The sequence below is a fragment of the Anarhichas minor genome, unplaced genomic scaffold, assembly GCF_050575085.1.
Source record: "Anarhichas minor isolate MPS153535 unplaced genomic scaffold, ASM5057508v1 ptg000006l, whole genome shotgun sequence".
In the NCBI taxonomy this organism is placed as follows: domain Eukaryota; kingdom Metazoa; phylum Chordata; class Actinopteri; order Perciformes; family Anarhichadidae; genus Anarhichas; species Anarhichas minor.
Genome location: NW_027466452.1, coordinates 1,582,509 through 1,604,071, shown reverse-complemented (window position 1 = coordinate 1,604,071; position 21,563 = coordinate 1,582,509). Strand labels below are relative to the sequence as shown.

The window sequence follows — 21,563 nt, the reverse complement described above, 5'->3', positions numbered from 1 at the left end:
TTGTGTTAATTACATTGATTTTGACTATATGCATTGTCCGTTAATGACGTAGCATCCCGTCATCGCGGGGTTAGGGTCGGACATTTGATTCTCTGTTTGGGCTTTTGTTTTCTTTTACAAAGCAAGAATTATGGTCTGGAGGAATGGGGATTGTGTGGTGATTGCTTTAGCCCTGTTTGAATCACTAGGTAACAGCTAAACACTGCAGGGAGAGTTTGTAGTGTGTGCTGCTGTTGTTTTCCTGCTAAGCTAGTTTAGCGTAGCCTCCCAGAACACACGCGCCTCACCAGAGTACAATGTTTTTCTTCCGGGGTGGGCGTGTCAGGCAGCACGTTGTCTGTTATGTTGGGTGGGTTGCCAGGTTGAGCGCAGTGGCTCCACCGAAAACATTATATTTCCCACAATTTAAGCTTCTGCATTTTCCAAATGCACTAGTATTATTCAAACTTATTGTTCGGTTCGTAAGCCTCGTACCGAACGGTTTAATACAAATACGTGTATTATTACACCCCTAGAAACAAATAATAACCCGTAGCTGTGGCGTCATAATGAGGTTATTAGGAGGTGGTTCAACTGTAGAAGGACAGCACTGAAGGCCCAGGTATAAAATGCACGGCCCGCCACTGCCTTAATGTAGGAGTGGGAGAAAAGCGCCTAGTGGCCTGCCTTTGCTGAAGTATTTCTGCATATCTTGTATGAGTTGACCATTGCCGTCCTTAAGCCTTTTCCCCTTTCCCAGGGCCATGGACTTAGTAGTCACTGCGCCCTCTCTCCCTTCGGGGAGGGACGGGGACCCCTGCCCCCGGCACCACTGTCCTCGTTGGTGGTCTGCAGCGATATAAGCAACCCATCCAACCTGTCCTGAAACACGGACCTTGTCTCATTAACCATGCTTTGTGGGTGTGACTTTTTTCTTCACAACCAATGTGCTTATGATAAATAGTTTACAAGAGCACAAAGTTCTTCGTAGATCTAGCCTCTTTCTTTTTGCTCTCAAAGTGCACCACATTGATGCAGTTAAATGTACAACATTTTCTTCCAGGGGAGCATGCCCTCGGACCCTCTAGGGCAGGGGTGTCAAACATACGGCCCGTGGGCCGGATCCGGCCCGCCACGTCATTTTATGTGGCCCGCGAATCCGGCAGATGAAAAAAAAAAAAAAAAAGTTAGATTTGATAATAAAAATATCCCCATAGTCGAAATTATGAGATAGAAAGTCATAACTATGAGATACTTAAACAAAGTCATAGAAGCAGCTCTTTGGCTGGTTACTGTACACTTGACATGAAATGTATTGTGAGTACATTGAAGACTACTTTAAACGTGGCTTTACAACACATGAAATACTTCACGTGGGATTGTGCAAACGCACCCTTGAAAGGATTTTAAGCATTGAACAAAGTTATTGTAATAACTTGTTTGATATTTGTCTTAAAATAATTAAAAAATTTAAGTTACAATAACAGAAATGTGCTTAAATATATTTTTACATTTATATAACTGCATGTACAATATGTACACTTGAATAAACAATAATCAAATGCAGAGACAGTTATTTACCAATATGTTAGGAGTAGTTACATTTACACAGTCTTACATTTACAACCGGCCCTTTGAGGGCGTGATGCTGATGTGGCCCAGAGTGAAAATGAGTTTGACACCCCTGCTCTAGGGGGATCCACCCACCACAGTCTCATACAATCCTGTGGGAAACACTGTAATATATATAGTGCAATATAAACTGAGCTATATTGTGAAAATTTATTGGTCATGTTTGAAGGCTCTATATTGCAGGAAATTACGCTTTCAGGTGTTAATTAAATCCTCAATTTCTTGCCGTACTTCCCCTTGCCTGTCACTAATGTTGCCCCCGCCACCTTTAACTATATCTCAGCCCCCATGGTGCTGTCTGCTCTCTTTCTACAACCAGTTAGTTATATTAGATGGAGGTGGGATCAGGAGGAGGCCAGTGTTCAGTTAGTGTTTGTTTATGATCCTCACCGTTCACAGTTTTACTTTTTAGCATGTACGCATTTGGTTTTTGCACCTTATTGGAAAACCTTTGTTTGTATTTTGTTTATGAGCACTCTATATATTCTTATCACCCAGGCATATTTCATCTTTTTCCTACTTTGTGTTGCAAATTCCCTCGGGATAAATAAAGCTCTATCTTATCTTAACTAGCGTGTAATTCATGGCTGATGTTTTTTTTCATTTTTGTACAGTATTTAATTACTTTTTTTGGCTGATCCTGTTGATTTAGCCACACAGTAGACCTGTACATCATCAGTATGTGTACGGCGGTGTTGTTAAAATTCAGTGTTGTGCATGTCTTTGCGAGTGCTGCTGTCTGGAGAAAAGAACACAAAGAAATACAGCACTAAGGAGAATAACGTTGCCAAACAGATGACTGTTTTAAAGGTGCAAAATGACAAATCACAAAGAAACAACTTTGCTAGCATTTGGTCATATTCAATGCAAAACTTAAAGTGCTGCCGACAACTTAACTTACTTGCCAGAGAGTTATCCATCGTCACCAGCGAGGTTTTATTAATACGTGATTTAAATCGACTGTGGAAAGTATTGCAGTTTGGGAGTACTACTGTTCAAAGGCTATAGCAGCAAGGGTTAGGGGAGGTTTCCTCCAGTTCCTGGTAGGAAACGACTGACAGTTTATCAAAACCAATAGAGGAGAAGCAGAGCTGCACCAAAAAGAATCTCTGCGCCTAAAACATTTGTCAGATTATCGTGAACACCAATCTCTGAAAAACGGAGAAGTGCAGAGGAAAGCTATGGATTGCAAACCAAAGTAAGAAACGCCTAAAAAAAACAATGCAGCCACTGCCTTTCATATTGTAGCTCCTTGTCCTAGTTTGGAATGATAACAATTTTGGGTCACTGTTTTTGTTGGATGGTTTACAATTGTGTGTTTCTATTAATGGACAAAATGAACCCCATATAATGACTTCTACTGATAAGAAATGGACAGACCTACATACAACTTTCCAAAATGTGGATGTCAGTGTCTTATTTATACTAATGGACACGAGAAACAACAAAACGAGACCTTTACTGACCATATGACGTTTGAAAATGTGTTCATCTATTGACCCTTTTGGGCACATTTCCTCTCATTCCAATCATGTTGCAGGCATGTAAAAACTCCCACTCAAGATTTATAGACAGTACAGGACAGTCGGTCGGTTTCACTGCAGGCTTTACGGACTGCGCACTGAGGTGATTTAGCACATGAATGATTTTACAATCTCCGATCAGACATCAAAGCGAAAATCACAATAAAAACTAAACAAAACGTAATGACTTGCTGTGGAGATCATATCGGGTTTTAAATAAAAGAACAATCCATGAAGCAACATGTCAGCAGCCCAAACCCTGTTTCTACTGGCCCCACCACACCAGCAAGCTTGTGTGTGTGTTGATCGACACACACATATACCTAGAGACATAAATACTAAAATGAAATAGTATTCCCACACAGAACCTGCATGGTAGACTGCCATTTATTATATGTCACAGAAAAGCAATAAAAGGTGGGACAGAAAATAGGTGTGTGTGTGTCTGTGTGTGTGTGTGTGTGTGTGTGTGTGTGGTAAAGAGCGAGAGGGGGTGCTATCACGTCACATCGTCACGCTTATTAACCCCTCCACCCCCTCCCCATTATCCCCGGTGACGTAAGCGCACAAACTACTTTAACAAGCCGCGGAGCCGCCAGCCGCAGCACTTCACCGAGCACTTTGAGCGGACTCCACAAGCGAGTTTAACGGGGTGTTTGTTTTTCCTTCTTACCGGCGACCCCCCCTGAACGCCGCAGGTCCGGTAACGTTACCTCAGAAGGCTGAACCGTGACTGCTCTTCCCCGCAGCGTGCGACACGCGGAACTCTCCGCGCAGATATATTCGGGTGCACGGGCTCGCGCCGCTCATCAGCGCCCCAATCCGCCGGTACCCCCGAGGGCAGGCAGGAAGGCAGGGAACGGCATAAGTAGCGTTTAAAATAACAACGAGGTAAGATGCTAACAACTTCTGCTACTTTCTACTACAATTACTACTGCTGCTGCCATAGAAACACAGCAGGCAGCGCGTGCTGAACGTAAATATTCATTTATTTATTAAAATGATTTGACACAGTAGCAGTAAGAGCGGAAGCAAAAGAAAAGTTGTAATAATAACAGTAGCAGTATTAGTAGTAGAAATTGCATAAAAAAGACTTTATATCTGCTACTTGTTTTTTGAGAATAATGTTAATAACCTGACAAAGTTTGACCTTTTTGTAATGTTTCTGTTTTTTTTATGATTTCCCGTCCTATAGTCCATGGCTGCCCCCGCACACAGCAGCTGCGTGTGGATGCTGGTTCTGGGCGCGTGTGTGTCGCTGGTGGTTGGAACGGAGTGCGGGAAGGAGTGCGCACTGTGCGTGTACCGTCTTCTGGGACAGCAGTCTGGTTTCTCCTCCCTGGTAATGTCACTGCCTTTCTTAATTCCTATGAAATCTATTCGTATTTCTAATTCACTCACAGACAAATAATAATCATATGAGTGTGGTCAGTCTGGTGTCCCAGCTATGGTGCATTTGATCATAAATATAGAAATTAAGATAAATAAACTGGGGGTGTGAGTGACGGGCACAGCAGTCTGGTTTCTCTTCCTCTTAAAGGCATATTAGTATAATGTATCAGCTATAATATATCCAGCGGACAACTAATAATAATAGCTCCTTATAATATATCAAGCAAAATACTTTCATTCTTTGCTTTCTCTTCTTCCATTCCTCCTCTCCTCTTTCATCTCCACACTTCCCCTCTCTTCACATTTCCATTTTCATGTCTTCAGTTATTAGATGAGTTTAATGATGATAATACTGTCACGTAGACTTCAACCATTAAAGCCTCTACAAATATTCTATACGTCACTGCTCTCCTTTCATTTAAGGGATGTTGTTCCTATTCTATTCCTTTCTCCTTCTCCCTCTCTGCTTTCCTGTCCTCCTCTCCCTTTCTTCACCTATCATCTTTTTTATTTGACCCCTCCCTCCTTCGTCAGCCCGCCTGTGGCTGTAATCATGGTAGTACGGCTTGGCTTCAAAACATAATCTAAACTGGTAGGTTTTTATCTGAGCCCCCCCCTTCTTCCATCCATTCTTCTTCCCTCCTCAGTCTCTCATGCCCTCTATTTGGTTTATTTCTCAAAGTAAATTTCAGTGTACTCGCAAATTTATAATAAGTCAGACATTGTCGTGTCAAATGTGCCGAGTTTGAAACTTGAACAGTGACATTCTGTGGATATTCTGTACATGATGTGTTACTGAGTTAATGCTCTCCTTTGCACTTCTATCAACATCTGTGTTTAATCGATGCAAAGTCATTTATTGTGCGGATAAAAAAATCTTCCTTGTTTGAAATATTAAAACATACTCACTAAAAATCTTCACAACTTAAAATTTCTAAAGAGAAATGTAATAAATAAACTGGATTTCATTAGCGCTTTATCGGCACTTCATTTTCCAAAATGAGAGCAGTGTAAGTGTCAGAGGATCAAACTGTACACATTTATAATCCCATCATTTTCAACCATAGGGAGCGCATCCATCCTCACAAAAGATATTAAAGAATTTGGAAATGCCTTGAAATTCTCCGAGACATGGATTTAGTTCCCTGAATTCTTTCCACAAATGCTTCAACGCCACTTAGAAAGCTGTGATTGTGAGGAGGGAAAGGGCAGATAAAGAAAAAACATATTAAGAGAAATCTTAATTGATCTTTTGCATTTGGAATCTGTCCACCGTCTTTGCTGTCCCTTTTTTCTGATTTACGCAACCATTACTTGTTTTACACTTCCCATCGTGGCCACCAGAGGGTGCTGCCGCCCACCAGCCTCCCAGCCCCTCAGGTGCCAATATGTCCTCAATTCAATTTTCCCGTTCATTAATTCTGTCTTCATAAGCCAGCGGCGCTGAAAGCTCAGCGAGAATCCCTCCTCCGCGCCATCAATTTAGTGAAATCCAATGACGCATATGAGGTTGGGACCAGGTTATCCCGGCAGTATGCGGCCCCCAAGGGCCCTGCAGACGCCTTCAGTCTGATTGTACTCCTGCCACCGGGGTTACACAGTTAAAGGGTGACTGGGATAAGTGGGGGGACATACAGCTTTAATAGCGGGGGAGGCTTCCATTAAATGAATAGGATACTGTGTCAATGGGTGAGGAACAGACTGCTGCAGATGGTTCGTAGAGAGAAATTGTGTTTTTCTAAGTTGTTGAGGGAGTAAGTGAGGGATATCAGGGATAAAAGAAGCTGTCGTGTGCTCCCGAAGCATCTGCTGACTGTTGTTCTCTCTCCTCCTCATTGACTCTTGCTCTCTTCTGTGCAGTCTTTTTTCTGCTCTCTTTCCGAACACAATCTTGGAGTGCGATGCACACAAGATGACGGAGCTTTCCCTGTTCCTGTTTGGTTTCCATTTAAATGTCAGTAACAACTCACCAAGCTTTATTGTCATGGTTTAATCCACTAATGACCACAGTAAGAATATGAAACATCAGCGATGGACAGAATGAGCCACATAGAATACATGATCGTCCCCAAAATGGGATTTTAATTTCCTCTTGATTTGAATGGTAATGACTCTCCTACCTCGATACATTAGAACATTAAGACATAAATATGAACTGATTTAGTAAAGCCTAAATTGCTGTTCTCATGTTCTCAGATAATATCTCGGATAATACATTTGTGAAATGGCATTTCATAGTACATTTTTTTCGATGCCACGGACGGGACTAATGCTGTTGTCAAGCTTTTGTAAAGCACTGTAGCTACGCATCAGGGGGGGGCAGAAATTACATTTCTTTCAGGACAATACTTTGGTCTATGGTCTGTGGTGGCAGTGGCAGAGTTGACCAATCTGTCTGATATCAGGCAGAGTGAACTAATCATGAAAATAACAGAAATAATAATAATAATCCAATTTGCTCACCACAATTACCGAAAGCACAATGGAACATCTTCAAATAGCTCTTTTTTTTCTAACCAGCAGTCCAAAACCTAAAGCTACATTTATTTAGAATTTTTGTTTACAACAAGACTTAAAGGGGACATGTCATGAAAACCTTCAGTACATGTGTGCACATACATTTGGATATCTGGAGTGCCAAACAACCCACAAACTGTGAAATCAGACAACTCAGTCAGTTTTTCAGACTGGGCTTTTTCGAGAGGGGGTCTTAAAGAGACAAACGCTGAAACAGAGCGTTTCAGACAGAGAGTGGATACACGTATATTCAGACAAACAGAATGAGAAAATGGGGTTGGACGACCCTTTCTTACGATGTCCAGCTTTTCTGGAAATGTCCTTCTTGAGAAATCCGTTTCTCCTCCTTCAGCCATTGAGTGTTAAAAAAACACAGCTCGGAAAAAAAAAAGAATCTACACCAAGCAAAACGTTAAAAATGTCATAACTTCTTACATATCTTTCAACTTGAACTGTTACTACTAATACTAACTTCTGCTAGCTGCTTCAGTGACGCTAGCCCACTGACCAATCACAGCACACGTTATTGCTGAGCTGCACGTTAATGCTGATGTATTGTAGGCTACTATCGGTAGCTCTGGCACGTCAAAGAATACACATGTCAAACTAAAGATCTGATTGGTTGAAGACTGACAATCAACAATATCGTCCCCATTTACTTAAACTGCAAAGTCTACCTAGAGGACCTCGGGCTTCTCTCCTTGCATAGAGACATAGGGGCTGAATCTGATTGGATAAAAGCTCTCCTTAAAACAAGCTGCACTGGAAGCAGAGCAACTGAGGAAGACAGTAGCTGTGCAATGAGAAAATAAGCTAATGGGAAAAATAATTATAATACATGTAGTGTATTTATGAAAACTAATAACTGGCAAACATTGTATTGAAAAGATTGTGAAAAGTCATAAAGATCATTTTGATTTTTCCAGACCTGCTCACTCGAGTGCGAGGGTGGGTTGGACACCCTGAAGCTCCACCTGTGCCGGGACTATCTCTTGGAGGAGGAAAACCACATTCCTCTGAATGCCGACCCCCGTCAACCGCAGGAACAGGAAGCAGCGGATGCCGTGACAGCCGACGATGAGGACGCCCCATCACCGGAGCACCTGCTGGCAAAGAAGTATGGCGGCTTCATGAAGCGCTACGGCGGCTTCCTGTCTCGCCGCTCCCCCTCTCAAGAGGGGGTACTGGAGGATCCTGGAAACCAGGACGAAGAAGAGAACGCTCGCCTGGAGATCCTAAAGATTCTCAATGCACCGGCTGAGCATGGTGGTGAGGGCGACGGTCAGGGAGGGGAGGCGGTGAAGAGGTACGGAGGCTTCATGCGTCGGGCCGGAGGAGGAATGGCGCAGGGCGACCTGCTGGAGGCAGTGTTGGGCCGCGGGCTCAAGAAGCGCTACGGAGGCTTCATGAGGCGTGTGGGCCGGCCTGAGTGGCTGGTGGACAGCAAGAGCGGGGGGATGTTGAAACGGGCCTGGGAGAACGGCAGCGAGCTACAGAAGAGGTACGGGGGGTTCATGGACTAGGACGCGACAGTTATGACCCTTCACCCCCCCCCACCCCCCCTCTTCAACCAGTCACCTTGTAATCTGGATTTGTTGGTGTTTGAATCAACTGCCCACCCCTCTGCTTTGTATAACGTGCCGCTGCCTACTTCATTGATTCAATTGCTCCTGTAATGATAAAAAACGATAAACATATGTTGTTCTGATGTGCACAAATCATTTTTTGGTCTGTTTTTTGGTTTTCCTGACAATATTATTAATTAAAAGAATTTGTTGATCAAAGTTTGTTGGTCGAGTGTATGATTTAAAATAACTTAACATGTATGCAAGGGTCTATATTTCAAAAGCAGGGACACACTCAAGTCTCAATAAAGGGCTCTTATCGAAATATTTAAGTATATCAACACAGCATAATAACATTTTATGAAATTGGGGTCGCTTTCATGCTTTCCGTAAAACTGTCGCTTTTTTAAAAGCAATAGAGATAAAGAATATAGAGAGTCCTGTATTATTTTCACTCCGCTATTTTTTAAATTTTTTATTTAAACCTTTATTTAACCAGGCGAGTCCCATTGAGATTAAAAATCTCTTTCAAGGGAGATCTGGCCAAGACACGCAGCAACACAAGAAACACATAGTTACAGACAGAAAACACAAAACAAGACAAGTTAAAAGAAACTGAAAGTTAAGAGACAGTGACGTAACCAGGTTAATTCAAAAAACATTGACATTTTTGGGAACCTGCCTCTATTTCTTTCATTTTAGATTTAAAAGCAGTAAGTGGTATCAGTTCTTTTAGTTTTAAGTCATTCTGCAACATATTCCATGATGAGGGTGCAGAGCCCTTTTTCCCATTTCCGTTCTGGCATTTGGGACAGTGAGCATAAAGAAGTCCTGAGAAGGCAAGGAGTATTGTCCGACACTTTTCTGCATGATGAAGACACACAGGTAGCTTGGGAGCAGACCAAGGATTGCCTTATAAATGAAGGTGTACCAATGACAGAGCCTACGGGTGGTCAAAGCAGGCCATCCTACCCGAGAGTATGACTCAGTGGTGAGTCAGAGCTTTACAATTGGTAATGAAGCGCAGTGAAGCATGGTAAGCTGTGTCCACCATACGAAGACAGTTAGCAGAGGCATGCATATAAAGAAGATCACCATAGTCCAACACAGGTAAGAAAGTAGCAGCAACTAATCGCTTCTTTACATTAGTTGAAAAGCACAGCTTATTTCAAAAATAAAAACCCAGTTTTAACCTCAACGTCTTCACCAGGTACTGCACATGTGGCTGAAAAGTGAGGGAGTCATCGATCAAAATACCCAGATATGTATAAGAGTCAACAACCTCTATTTCACTTCCTGCAAGAGTGACCACCGAAGGGATATTCTGTGGCCTACTCCGAGAGTTTAAAAACAACATAAGTTTTGTCTTATCTGTATTTCAGTTGAAGAAGGGTATGAATAACATTAAAAGCATTTTGCAAGAGATCAATTACCTGCACAAGAGTTGACGCACAGCAATATATCTCAGTGTCATCAGCATAAAAGTGAAGGTTAGCGTATTAGAATTAGTTGGATATGACACCTGAACTGATACTAAACCTGATTCTTAATGAAAGAAACTTTTTAAAGCTGCTATCATCAATATTTGTATAATAACAATGTATCAAATGTGAAAACAATATTGACAAGGGGAAAGGAGTTGCTCATAGTGATGTACTTATAGAGAATTATTATCTGAATCTACAGCTGCCCTCATCCCTAAATAGCTTTATGGTGAGTTTCAGCTGTTTTGCTATCTGGCCCACAACTTTACTGTTATGGTTCACTCTCCCTGCTGGCGTTGTTTTAAGCAGCAGGGCAGATGTTTTTACAAAAAAAAGCTCTAAAAACCCAGAGCACACCACCTGCTCAGCAGCAAACAGCAGACACAGTTAGAGACTAGCTGGTGAACATGGCAGAGCATTTAACAGCTGAAGAGACAGATATGTCTCTCAGGAGCTGGTGGAGACCAAAAGCAGAGCTAAAAGAGAGGGAATATTGGACTTGCATTCATCAGGTGGACATAAACACAACTCCAAATGACGTGTAAATATCTAACAAGTTCCCCACATTAAAATTTCAACCATGTTGTTAAGTTGTTTGTGCTGCCCAAAATAAATCAGTTATTGCAGGCTTAAAGGAGCAGTGTGTAGCATTTTGCAGGACTTATGAGCAGAAATGGAATATAATATTCATAAAACAGTGCTTTCATGAGTGTATAATCACCTAGTTGCATTAGCTTAGAATGAGCCCTTCATACCGACATAGGGAGCGGGTCCTCTTCATGGAGTCCGCCATGTTGCACTGCCATATTTCTACAGTGGCCCAGAATGGACAAACCAAACACTGACTCTAGAGAGAGCCTTTGAAGTTTTTACGTCACCTGAAGGCCTCTGCAGTTCCCCGGACACACTTGTGAAACTGCGGTAACAACTGTCTGACTTCCGTTGCTCCTTAAGTAGAGTTATTACCGTAAGCATGGCCTCTGGGCAAGGGGAACGATGTTAGCACGGTTTTGCACTCGGCAGCTCATGTTACCGCAGTCTTGGAAAGGGAGGAGTGAGCGGAGAGTTATTCAGTTGTTTGCTATCTGCAACCACACTGCTAGATGCCACCAAGGGGTCAACTGTATGTTAAGGGGTTAATTCAAAATTCTCAAAATAGGCTGCATGGGCTCAATATGTTAGAGCTAACGAATGATTAGACAATTAGTGCACAAGGAAAACATTTGTATGAAACCAGCCGTCAGTCATTGCTTTTCTTTGTCAAGGGACATTCAGGGTCATTATGGTTGCACTCAAATCAGAGCTTCAGACATCTGTCACTAAATATACTTCACAGTCACAGGTTGTCATTTTGGATCGGTTGTCAACCTCAAGAGGGCGGGTCCCAAGTCAAGTTCAGACGCAACGACTTTCAAAGTGGTCAGATTTCTGCACTGTTCATACTACACAACTTGCAGTCTTGTAATTTGGAGTCTTGAAGTTGTTGGGATTTTATGACTGACCAGCAACAGGGTCACGCGCTATAAGATCCTTTATCTGGAATCCCCCCATGAGGTCTCCAGACCATGTTTTGTCACGCAAAAAATGCAAGAAGTGCCACGGGCATAGTCATGCTTGTTTATGTTGTCCATGTTTCCACACAATTTTACAATTCCTCCCACAATGTAGATAGTCACTGAGTTATGTGTTATGTTTATTCATGCAAACATCCAACATCCTAGGTGCAACACCAGCAACCTTTGGTCTGTGTTGCAAATGCAACGCATAGTTTCCCCTAAACCCTTGAGCTCTCACTGGCTGTAGCTCCCAGACAGACTCTCCCGACAGGTTCAAATAATTAGCATACTAGATATCTAGAATCTGATTGCACGGCACCGGCGAACCTCTCGGCTGGCATCTTTGGACAGTTCCCATATGACGCTCAAGCGCAGGTGTGCGAGCGGCGAGCCTATGCGGAGTCACCTCTGATCTGGAGATTTTGTCAGAGAGCTTGAAAAAACTGGGTGTGGAAAATCAGGGCTAAGGCCATGTAGTGTGACCTAGGCATGACCCAATATAAGTCGGCCTGAGGACAGACTTCAGGGGAAAAGAGAGAGAGACGAGAGATATGGATGCTTGTGTGAGTGTCATGCTGCACATGAATGCACAGAGCAACTTGTAGTTGAGACTGTGACCAACTGTGATAACCCAAACCCCTGAAGTATTTTGGATTAGTTTCTGTTTGCCTCCATTTGTCATCCTAAATGAATGGAAGCCAATGTTGAGCTCAAGAAGAGGACCAGAGTGGACCTGAATGTGCTGGCCTGTCTGCGCGGTCGAGTGGATCACACTGACGGCAACAAATGGAGCTCACCTGGATTGATGGTAAGCCCTGCTTCTTTTATTGTGTTGACAACAAGTATGTCTGTATGTAAAGCCTGTAGCTGGTACAGCTGCACAACGTAGCGGTAATTTAATCCCCTAGACCTAGAAACAGATCATTCAACCAGTACTACCTCTGCTGTGACACTGTGCTTCACTGAATACACCAGTTCACCCACATTGTCCTTTTCCAAATCAGTGGTTCGGATAACTGCATTATGATTAACGTGGTTTTCAGATTATGATCTGATTATACATACATACATACATACATATGTACATGCATATGCAGTCAGGGGAGACTTTGTTTTGCCTCTAGAGCAGAAGTTAGGGCTAACCCCCTTCACTTTACCCAGCAGTTGGGAACTGGACACAGGAACTTTTTATGGGTCTTGAGAGGTTGCAGCATCTCAACCCCAATTTGTTGCACCTCTGCGTTGGCTTCATCTCTCAGTACTTAGATCGGTTACAGTTGCGCGCTGTCAGGGTGTAAGTGGTCTGCGAGAACAGGGCTTCATTGGATTCATCAACCCAAACCAGAATGAACTGTAGTCCGAGAAAGAAAAGCATGGACATTTGTTGGTGAGTGTTTTTCTTTACTGTCCCACAAAAATGCAAAAAAATGTTAAATGTGGAAAAGCAGGTGTTCTGTCCTCGACGCCACTTCATACCAAATCCGCAGCATTTTGCCTGTCTGAATTAGTTGACTTGCAGATGTTGCTGATTTGGTATTTTGTCCTTTTTCTGAATTGATCACTACAGTAAAGCGTTGATGCTTTTTTTGAAGGTGAACCTCCTGTCCTCTTTATTTAAACCATTGTTTGATCAGCAGAATCAAAGTGAGATCTGAACAGAGAAGATGATTTTCCCATAAAATGCAAGCAGGCCCATGTGATTGCAGTAACCCACAACAGCCTCTATTGAGTCTTCAATTATCCATCCATTTTTGAGCCAGAGGAGACACTTTTGTATCTCTGAAATAATTGGATACATAAAATCCATATAGTGAGCAATAACAGCGGATGTCTATTCATGTAGAAAAGGTGAGGCAAGTATAAGTCAAACGGGGAGGGCCGGTCAAATCAATACAACAATTTCTATCAGGCTTTTCCTCAGGCTATCTTTATTAGCAAGCGAGAGAGGCCTAAAACTACATCTACTTCATCTGATGATTGATATTCTGTATTCAACCGAATGCTATGAAGGCAATTTTTTATACAAATAAAGGAAAACATGAAACAGTTGAGGGATAACAATGCCAAGATTGTCGTTCTTTCTTGTGTGGTTCCTGTTCCAAAAAATACATTCTTTTTCATATTTTGTTTTTTCACTCAAAAATGTTTCTGCTCGCGACTTTGGAGAGAACTGTGGCATAGTCACATAGCGAAAGCATCAGATTATCTGTCAAGTAGTTAATTAATATATCTAGATTCTATCATGAAGACAAAGCCATAATTTCCCGATTCTGGAGCTAAAAAAACTGTTCTACGTATATCCAGTGTGTCTGTGTGACAGTTTCCGTGATGACAGGGGTTATTTATAAGGCAGGGTACGAGGGGGGGACGATTTGACTTTCGGCATATCGGATTTTACACTGCGCGAGGGACGGCGCGGTTTTGATTCTGACTGGCTGACGATTCTGTCAATCAATCCCACGTTGTCCCAGCTCAATTCTATGGACTCTGACACATCGAAGGAGGGTTCATTGACTGACATCGACCAATGATAGGCTGAGATAGGCCTGCATAGACACAGGGAAACTGGAATTCAGATGAGGCAGCTCCTTGGATCTCAAAATGAAGCCAAACTGCTGTATTTGGATAGATTGAACACTATTAGTGATAGAACAAGTGAAATATATAGTTATATAGTATATAAAATTACAATGGAACAGCTGGTTCCAAAATAACATTTTGGGTGACCTCGCCTGACCTCTCTGTACTAAAACCTCTCTAATTTTGTTCTGCTTCACTTTATCAAAGTCAAACTTTGCAGAGACTGTTCACATATTCTGCTAAGATTTGGGAGATGTTTAGACCTGCAGCTGCATCATTCAAAAGAAATAATAACAATAAAAGTGCTTTTGTTTCAGGCGAACCTGAAACCTTTAAATTTGAGCTGTGTGCCATCTTCATTATACACTGATACACATCTGAACAAATCTCACAAGTGTTACCTTTGTTATTACATCAAAATTATTCAAATATACCTTGTAGTTCCAGAAATACTCTCTTTTTAGTATGGGTATGCAATTTTCGAGCAGAGGCCTAAAAATAGGGGTAGGGCCAAACACTCAGGAATGATCAGCCTCACGTGACTGAATGAAATGATGATAAATGATGTAAAAAGCTCTCTCTGACTTTAATTGTTTCCATAATAAAAGTTATTGAGGGAAACATCAGATCATGAAAACACAAATCTTTCTAATAAATGAAGAAAGTTGTTTGTGGTCCTTTTGTTGTTCAGACTACAATGAACATTTATTTAAACCAGATGTTGAATCAGAAAACTAATCAAATATAAACTAGAGTTTATTCTGTGATCCGTCTTCACTCTGATGTTAAACTCCAGTCAGTCAATCCGATGGGCTGCAGCGTCCAATCACATGACAGATGAACAATGAGGGGGCGTGTCGGCCGTTAAAAGACTTCCTGTAAGTCTGTTCTCGTGGGTCCTCGCTCATGGCTCCTCAGAGATCCCTCCTCTCTCCTCACTCCTCAGAGCTAAATAAGAGCTTTGGGACGGCCGTCAATATGGCGGCGCAGAAACAACTTCCGGTTCAAGCGAGGATCGAGGAAAAAAGAGACTTGGGATGTACCCTGTGTTGTCAGTCCGTACAGTCCTCATGCCGGAACAGTCTTCTTACAGGCTTCATTCCCGAACCAGCTTCAACCTGGTACTGTCTTCTACCTTATGCCTACTCGTCTGCCTGCTACCCTGTGTCGGACCAAGGGATCCACACAGTAATCCTGCCTGCCTTCCGGTATCTGTCCACGGAGAACTACACCGTCGATCCTGCATGCTGTCCCGTATAAAATAAAGTATTTTCTTTTCCTCAATTTCTGTCTCGTGGTCTTGCTATTGGGTCCTGTCCAGAACTCCCTTGACACTTTGACGAAAGTGGGAGTTAAGAAATGAAGCTCTATTCTATGTCCAGTCAGGAAGAATACACTCTTGTATGCTTAGGCTAGTTTATTTCTCATACATCTGCCATTCACTCCTCAGCCATGCTCACTCATGCCCTTGCTGTCATTGTTTGCGGCTGTCAATCATGATATCAGCTGTTTAGATCAGCTGGTCTCTTCTATCCAATAGCACAATGACATGGTTAGCCTATCATCTTGCTGCTGTCTTATTTAAATATGATTGTCTCTCTACCTTCAGTACTTTCATGCTGCTGTTACGCAGCCCTCCACCTCCTCATCTCCACCCAGTCTTCGCAGAGAATTTTGACTCCACTCCACTTATAACTCCCTCAGGACGGCACGTTCCTGTCAGTCTTTCACCTGAGTCTCCATTCTAAACACCGGGTAACCGAGGTAACGGGTGCACACATCATCTTTTTTGAAACAAGGCTGGCTTTGGGGGACTGTGATGTTCCCAGGCCAGATGAGGTATATAATCCCTCCGGATGTCTGAGCGCATTTCTCTAAGGCCGAACACGCAATCCCCTTCTTTCAGTCACTGCCCAAAGCTTGTGACCATAGCTGAGGGTCAGAACGTAGATTGACAAGTAAATTCAGAGCCTTCCGGCTCAGCTCCCTCTTCACCATCGGCGGCCAGGTCATTTTGCTTTTGCTAGAATAATATGCTATATTATTGGATTATATTTATTGATGCATTACCGTGTTCCTCACTTTAAAGTTGCAGCTGGTAAAGGTGGAGTTCATTTTAATCACTTTATATACTGCTGGTTAGTTTAGTCCATAATATATATATGTAATATAGTTATTTTTTTCTTAAATCTTATTTTACTTGAAACGAGAGAAGAATATTGACTAATTATTTGATTATGTATTATTTATAATTCATTCAATTTGAAAACTGACAAATATTGTTGAGATATTATTCAATTGAACTTTCTTTATTTGTTGTTGTTGACTACATACAGCCGTAAATACAACTGTTGGCTACTTCAATATATATAGGACTAAATCATTAGACATTATTGTGATGTTCCGGACCTTTGCATGAGGAAATTATCTTTAAATGGACCTCGTTGAATTTGAATTGAATACCCCTGGTGTAGAACTACGGTAGCAGCTGCAAAAACCCAGAGTTTTTAAATGTTCTGTTCTACACTAGAAACAAAGTGGTGCAACATGTAGGACTCCGTGACGAGGACTGGCTCCATACATAGATATAAACAGCTCATTCTAAGCTAACAAAAATACTTTCAGGTGATTATACACTAAAGAAAACATACTTATTAAAACTTTTTCCTTCACCTTCAACATCACTTAATTGTTCAATTTAATCCAAATATCAATTCCTCCCTTGTGGTGTCCGTAAAGGAGGATTATGTCACCAGCACTAGTATTTCCTGCGTATATAGCCTGATAGTAAATTATACCAAATCAGAAATATTTATTCCTTGAGTAATTTTATTTTTCAATTAAATGAGATTCTGTTACATCTAAGTTTCCCTCTGCATATCATCCTTCATGGCCACTCCATCTCTAGGATTGTCTGAATCAGTTACTAATATAAATGAGATGAAATAAGCCAGTCGTGTCTGGGGAATACACATCTCCCTCCGTCTATCTGATAACACACAACTTCATGACAAAGAATGAGTCTTTATTTCTTTCCTGCCATCTTTTGTGTTGGTGACATCATCACCCAGCTAAACACAGCTTTAAAACTTTCTCAAACGAGTGAGCAGGGTAACCTCATAAGTGATTATACAAGTCGAGTTTAAATCAACCGCCGTGCAAACCATGAAGTGGAAATAAATCAGACGGGAAGGTGCATTGCCTTAATCACAGCTGCTCTGAATGTCCCTGATTACTCCCCAACAGCTTCTCATTCCTCCTGAATAATTTAGGTGGAAAATGTGCCACCTTTTATGTGGATGCCCAATCAGTGTTGATAAATGTAGTGAACTGAAGTAATAAATTCCTCAGTGTGTGCTATATTGACTGAGGAAGTAGCTTTCCTGCTCGTGGAGCCGTGCCTATCTGTATCAGGATGCTTTAAGCACGAGCTTCTGTTGCTTGTCCCGCTGGCCAGATCCTCTTACACGGCCTCTCGACTGCATTTCTTCAGCCATTTTACTGTGGCACTAATAAATGCAGCTGAATATCCGAGTCGGCCAAAACACTATCAAATGTATCCTGTTCTATAACATCCTCTGCACTCACATGTTGGAACACCATTTTCATTGCTGCAGGGACCAGAGATCCGACTGAAGTTCTTTCTTGCATCCAACTACATCACTGTCACATCAAATGCAAGCACTGGATGCAGGATGAGCAACAGATTTGACTGTTTTGAAGCCTCGAGTTCGGCGATTCCGCTTTCGCCATCTTTGAATATGGCCATTGCCATGTTGTTGTTTTTTGCAACCGATGAACAGAAGTTACCATATTTAGAATACGGAGGAGTGACGTAGAAATGCCGGATACGGCTCTGGCAGCGACCTGTCAATCACAGTAAGCCTGCCCTAAATACCCTGCTTTATGGTCTGTTTGACTCTAAATGGACCATCATTTACTAAATGAACATCATGCTGTATTGAAGAAGACTTGAAACTAGAGATTGAGACCATAAACTCATGTTTACAATGTTTACTAAGGTAATAAATCAAGAGAGAAGTAGAGTCATTTTCTCATAGACTTCTATTCAATCTGACTTATTTTTGCAACCAGAGGAGTCGCTCCCTGCTGGTCAGTAAAGAGAATGCAAGTTTTACATGAACAACACAACAGAGTTACAACACATTCAATGCATTTGATATATATTATTCATATAATATGGCAAACTGCAGCATATTTTGGGTGGCCAGTGTTACGACCGGCTCGGAAGTCGCAACATAAGGAGGGACACAACACTAAGTTAGATTCAAAAACCAAAGGTGACAGGACACGAAAACAAACGTAATGTGCCAATCCAACTGAAGACCAGGGTCTGGTGCCAGGCAGATGAGAGAGAGCAAGGGCGGAGCAAGGAGGTGCTTATATTAGGTCAAACCCACACCTTCATCCAGGTGCCCTCAATCACTCATCAGGGAGCTGCACCTAGAACTCAAATACATAGAATACACACCCACACACACACAGACACAAGCACAAACATTCACAGCAGGACATAGAATTATACGTAACACCAGCTATGGCCGCATGCTTGAGGACCTTAAACATTATAGTTTAGGTGAGTTAAGTAGTCTAAACAATTGGTTTGGATGAGTGAGTAGTTTAAACGGTGTGGTTTAAGCGAGGAGAGCTTAGTGACTCAAACTTAACAAAGTATTGCGGGTAGATTACGTATAGTATGTGACAACTGATATATTGTCCTACGTCTTGTGCTTGATGAAACAGCGGCTCAAATTTGCGGGTGGGAATGATTTTGTGACGAACTTAACAGTAGCCAAACATAGCGAATTACCCGATCGAGAATCGAGCGTTCCTTTGTTTGAGGAGGTGGATTCTCAGAGAGTGGTTCGCTGGTTTTGACTGGAGATCACAGGGACTGTATTGGATGTGGAAAAGGGAAGTAGTACATTGTGAAAAACTGTTGTATTTTGTGATAAATGTTGCTGTGTTGTTGAAATGGCGTTGTAAAGGAAATTTTTGTGATAAAAGTAAGGCTACTGAGTGGCTGAGGTACCAGTAAGTAGAATAAATTGTGAGTGAGAGAGGACGTGAATGAATGGTCTACCGGAGGCAAGTCTTGCTCCGGTATTTGGCCCTAGATAATTATATATTAGATATAGATATAGAGATACTTAGAGAAAATAAATTAAAAGGTGAAACATTTGGAAATTATAAAAAGTCATAGGCCAAATCCCAATGTCCCCCCTTACGGACTCACAGACTTTGAGGCGCGCTCCCGCGAAGTCCGTGAGGGTTTAGGGATGTCCCACTGTCAAATCCTAAAGCGTTTGAGTCTCTCTCACAGACATTTTGAGCCCTTTATGAACCCTTTCCGTGATGGTGTGTTCACACCAAACGCGGCGCGAATTCATCGCGGCGCATATTCGCATCAATCGTGCCGCAGGTCTCGCCGGGGACCATTTGTGTACATTCGCGCGAATCGCGCCGGAGAGGGGGCGGGGCTTATCGCCCTGAAAGCCGTTCAACTGTCCGCCATTAACCATGGAAAAAATAACCTCTATTTCTGCTTAGTACGTGTTGTGGAAGTCACAGATATCCCGGGAAACTAAACTCAGAGGAGCTCCATGGATTTTATCGAGCTGTATTCACTGTGTCTAGCAAGCCACAGGTCGCTGTTTACTACAGCTGTATGAACACAAAATAAACTGATCTGGCTGTGATTTAACGGCAATAAACCGACAAAAAGGGACTCCGAAATAACTACGTAATGATGCCGATTTGTAGGCTACTTGTCTTCTCAATGGAGCTCGGATGGATCGGTGCTAGGCTAAGCTAACATTGTAGCAGCTCCACCAACAGTCACAATAACGTCATCTAGATGTAAATACGGCAGCGTCTATTCATTGTTTGTACCATATGGTTTACACACACACATTTAGACACATAGTTTGGTCCGGTCTCTGTTGATATGAGGTATCGTAGAGCTCTGGGTGAACACAGACGGCTACAGTATTTATTTCCTGATTCAACAACGGCAGGAAGTCAGTGATGACGGGGGGAGAAACTCAACGCTGATAGGCTATCGCGCAGGGGCGTAACGCGAATATTTCGGCGAAGTTGAAAAATTTCAACTCACGCGTTTGGGGCGATTTGGCGATGGACGCGAATTCGCGTCCATCGCGCCATCGCAAATTCGCGCCGCGCCAGTCTCATCGCGTCTGTGCATAGACTTTGTATGTAATCTACTCGCGCGAATAATTCGCGCCGCGTTTGGTGTGAACGCAGCATAACTCAGCATTGTATGCTGACTTAGTCTAAGGGAATTACCCACAAATCATTGCAATGTGACGTTAAACACGGGGTAACCAGTGGACGCATGGAGACGTAAAAAAAAAGGTAAACAAAGAGGACGGCTCACGTGTGTTCAGCCTGTCATATTACATTTACTCAGAAGCATTAAGGGTTAAAGATGGAACAGAAAATAAACATGAAATCAGAGGATATGTATTTATTTATTTGTCAAATATTTGATTTAGTCTTTGAAGCTGTTTTGACAAAAACGAGTAAATAGATTATCTGAAGTTACCTCTCATCTTGTGAGGAAAGAGCCTGAAGACGTTCACATCAGGGAGTACAAAGTATAAAATAATTACACACAATTATACATCATATTTTTTGTCATTTTCATGGTGACGTGATATGTTGCAGCAAAGTGCTGTCCCATTCCTATTTGCACCATCTCAAGCCCTCACAGTCTCTCACACTCAACCACTTACCAGGTGACGTCAGTAAGTCCTTGAAGGTTTAGGGGGGACATTGGGATTTGGCCATAGAATGAGCCTGAGCAGCCCGATGCCAAGGTCTTACCTCCGATTATAAATAAATGTGGGACAAAGATAATCAGACTGCCAAATAATTGGAAGAATGGATAAAATTGGGGTTCCCTGAAAAAGTCAGATTTAGCCTACGACAAAAATTTGATCAACTCGAAATATGCTTGGAGCAGAGGAAAAGGTGAAGCAGATAAATATGGAATGATGTCCAAGAGGGAAAGAAAGAAATGTAAACCGTTTAAAGCGGACTGGAAAGCGTATGTGGAGAGAGGAATGCAGGGGTGAGACAACACACACACACACACACACACACACACACACACACACACACACACACACACACACACACACACACACACACACACACACACACAGAAATCTAAGAATTGGATTGTGTGGTGGCCCGTTCTTGGTTCTTCTTCCTATGTACTGGGCCACGTTACGGGGCTCCGTTTCTGACTCACACATTAAACAGTCCAAGTAATAACTCTTGCAGACGTTG

At 42.3% G+C, this 21,563-nt stretch overlaps 1 protein-coding gene across 1 annotated transcript; it reads left to right on the top strand.

Annotated features, from left to right (window-relative positions):
- The first annotated feature begins 4,332 nt into the window (after positions 1-4,332).
- Positions 4,333-8,566, top strand: LOC142933831 (proenkephalin-A-like). Its single transcript, XM_076078082.1, has 2 exons — positions 4,333-4,476; positions 7,970-8,566. The coding sequence occupies exons 1-2, from the start codon at positions 4,333-4,335 to the stop codon at positions 8,564-8,566; spliced, it is 741 nt and encodes a 246-aa protein (XP_075934197.1).
- Positions 8,567-21,563: the final 12,997 nt, after the last annotated feature.

Excerpts from the sequence above, each read along its gene's own strand:
- LOC142933831 (XM_076078082.1), top strand. The coding sequence starts at position 4,333 with ATGGCTGCCCCCGCACACAGCAGCTGCGTGTGGATGCTGGTTCTGGGC. Across the intron at positions 4,477-7,969 it reads AGTCTGGTTTCTCCTCCCTG|ACCTGCTCACTCGAGTGCGA; the intron begins GTAATGTCACTG and ends TGATTTTTCCAG.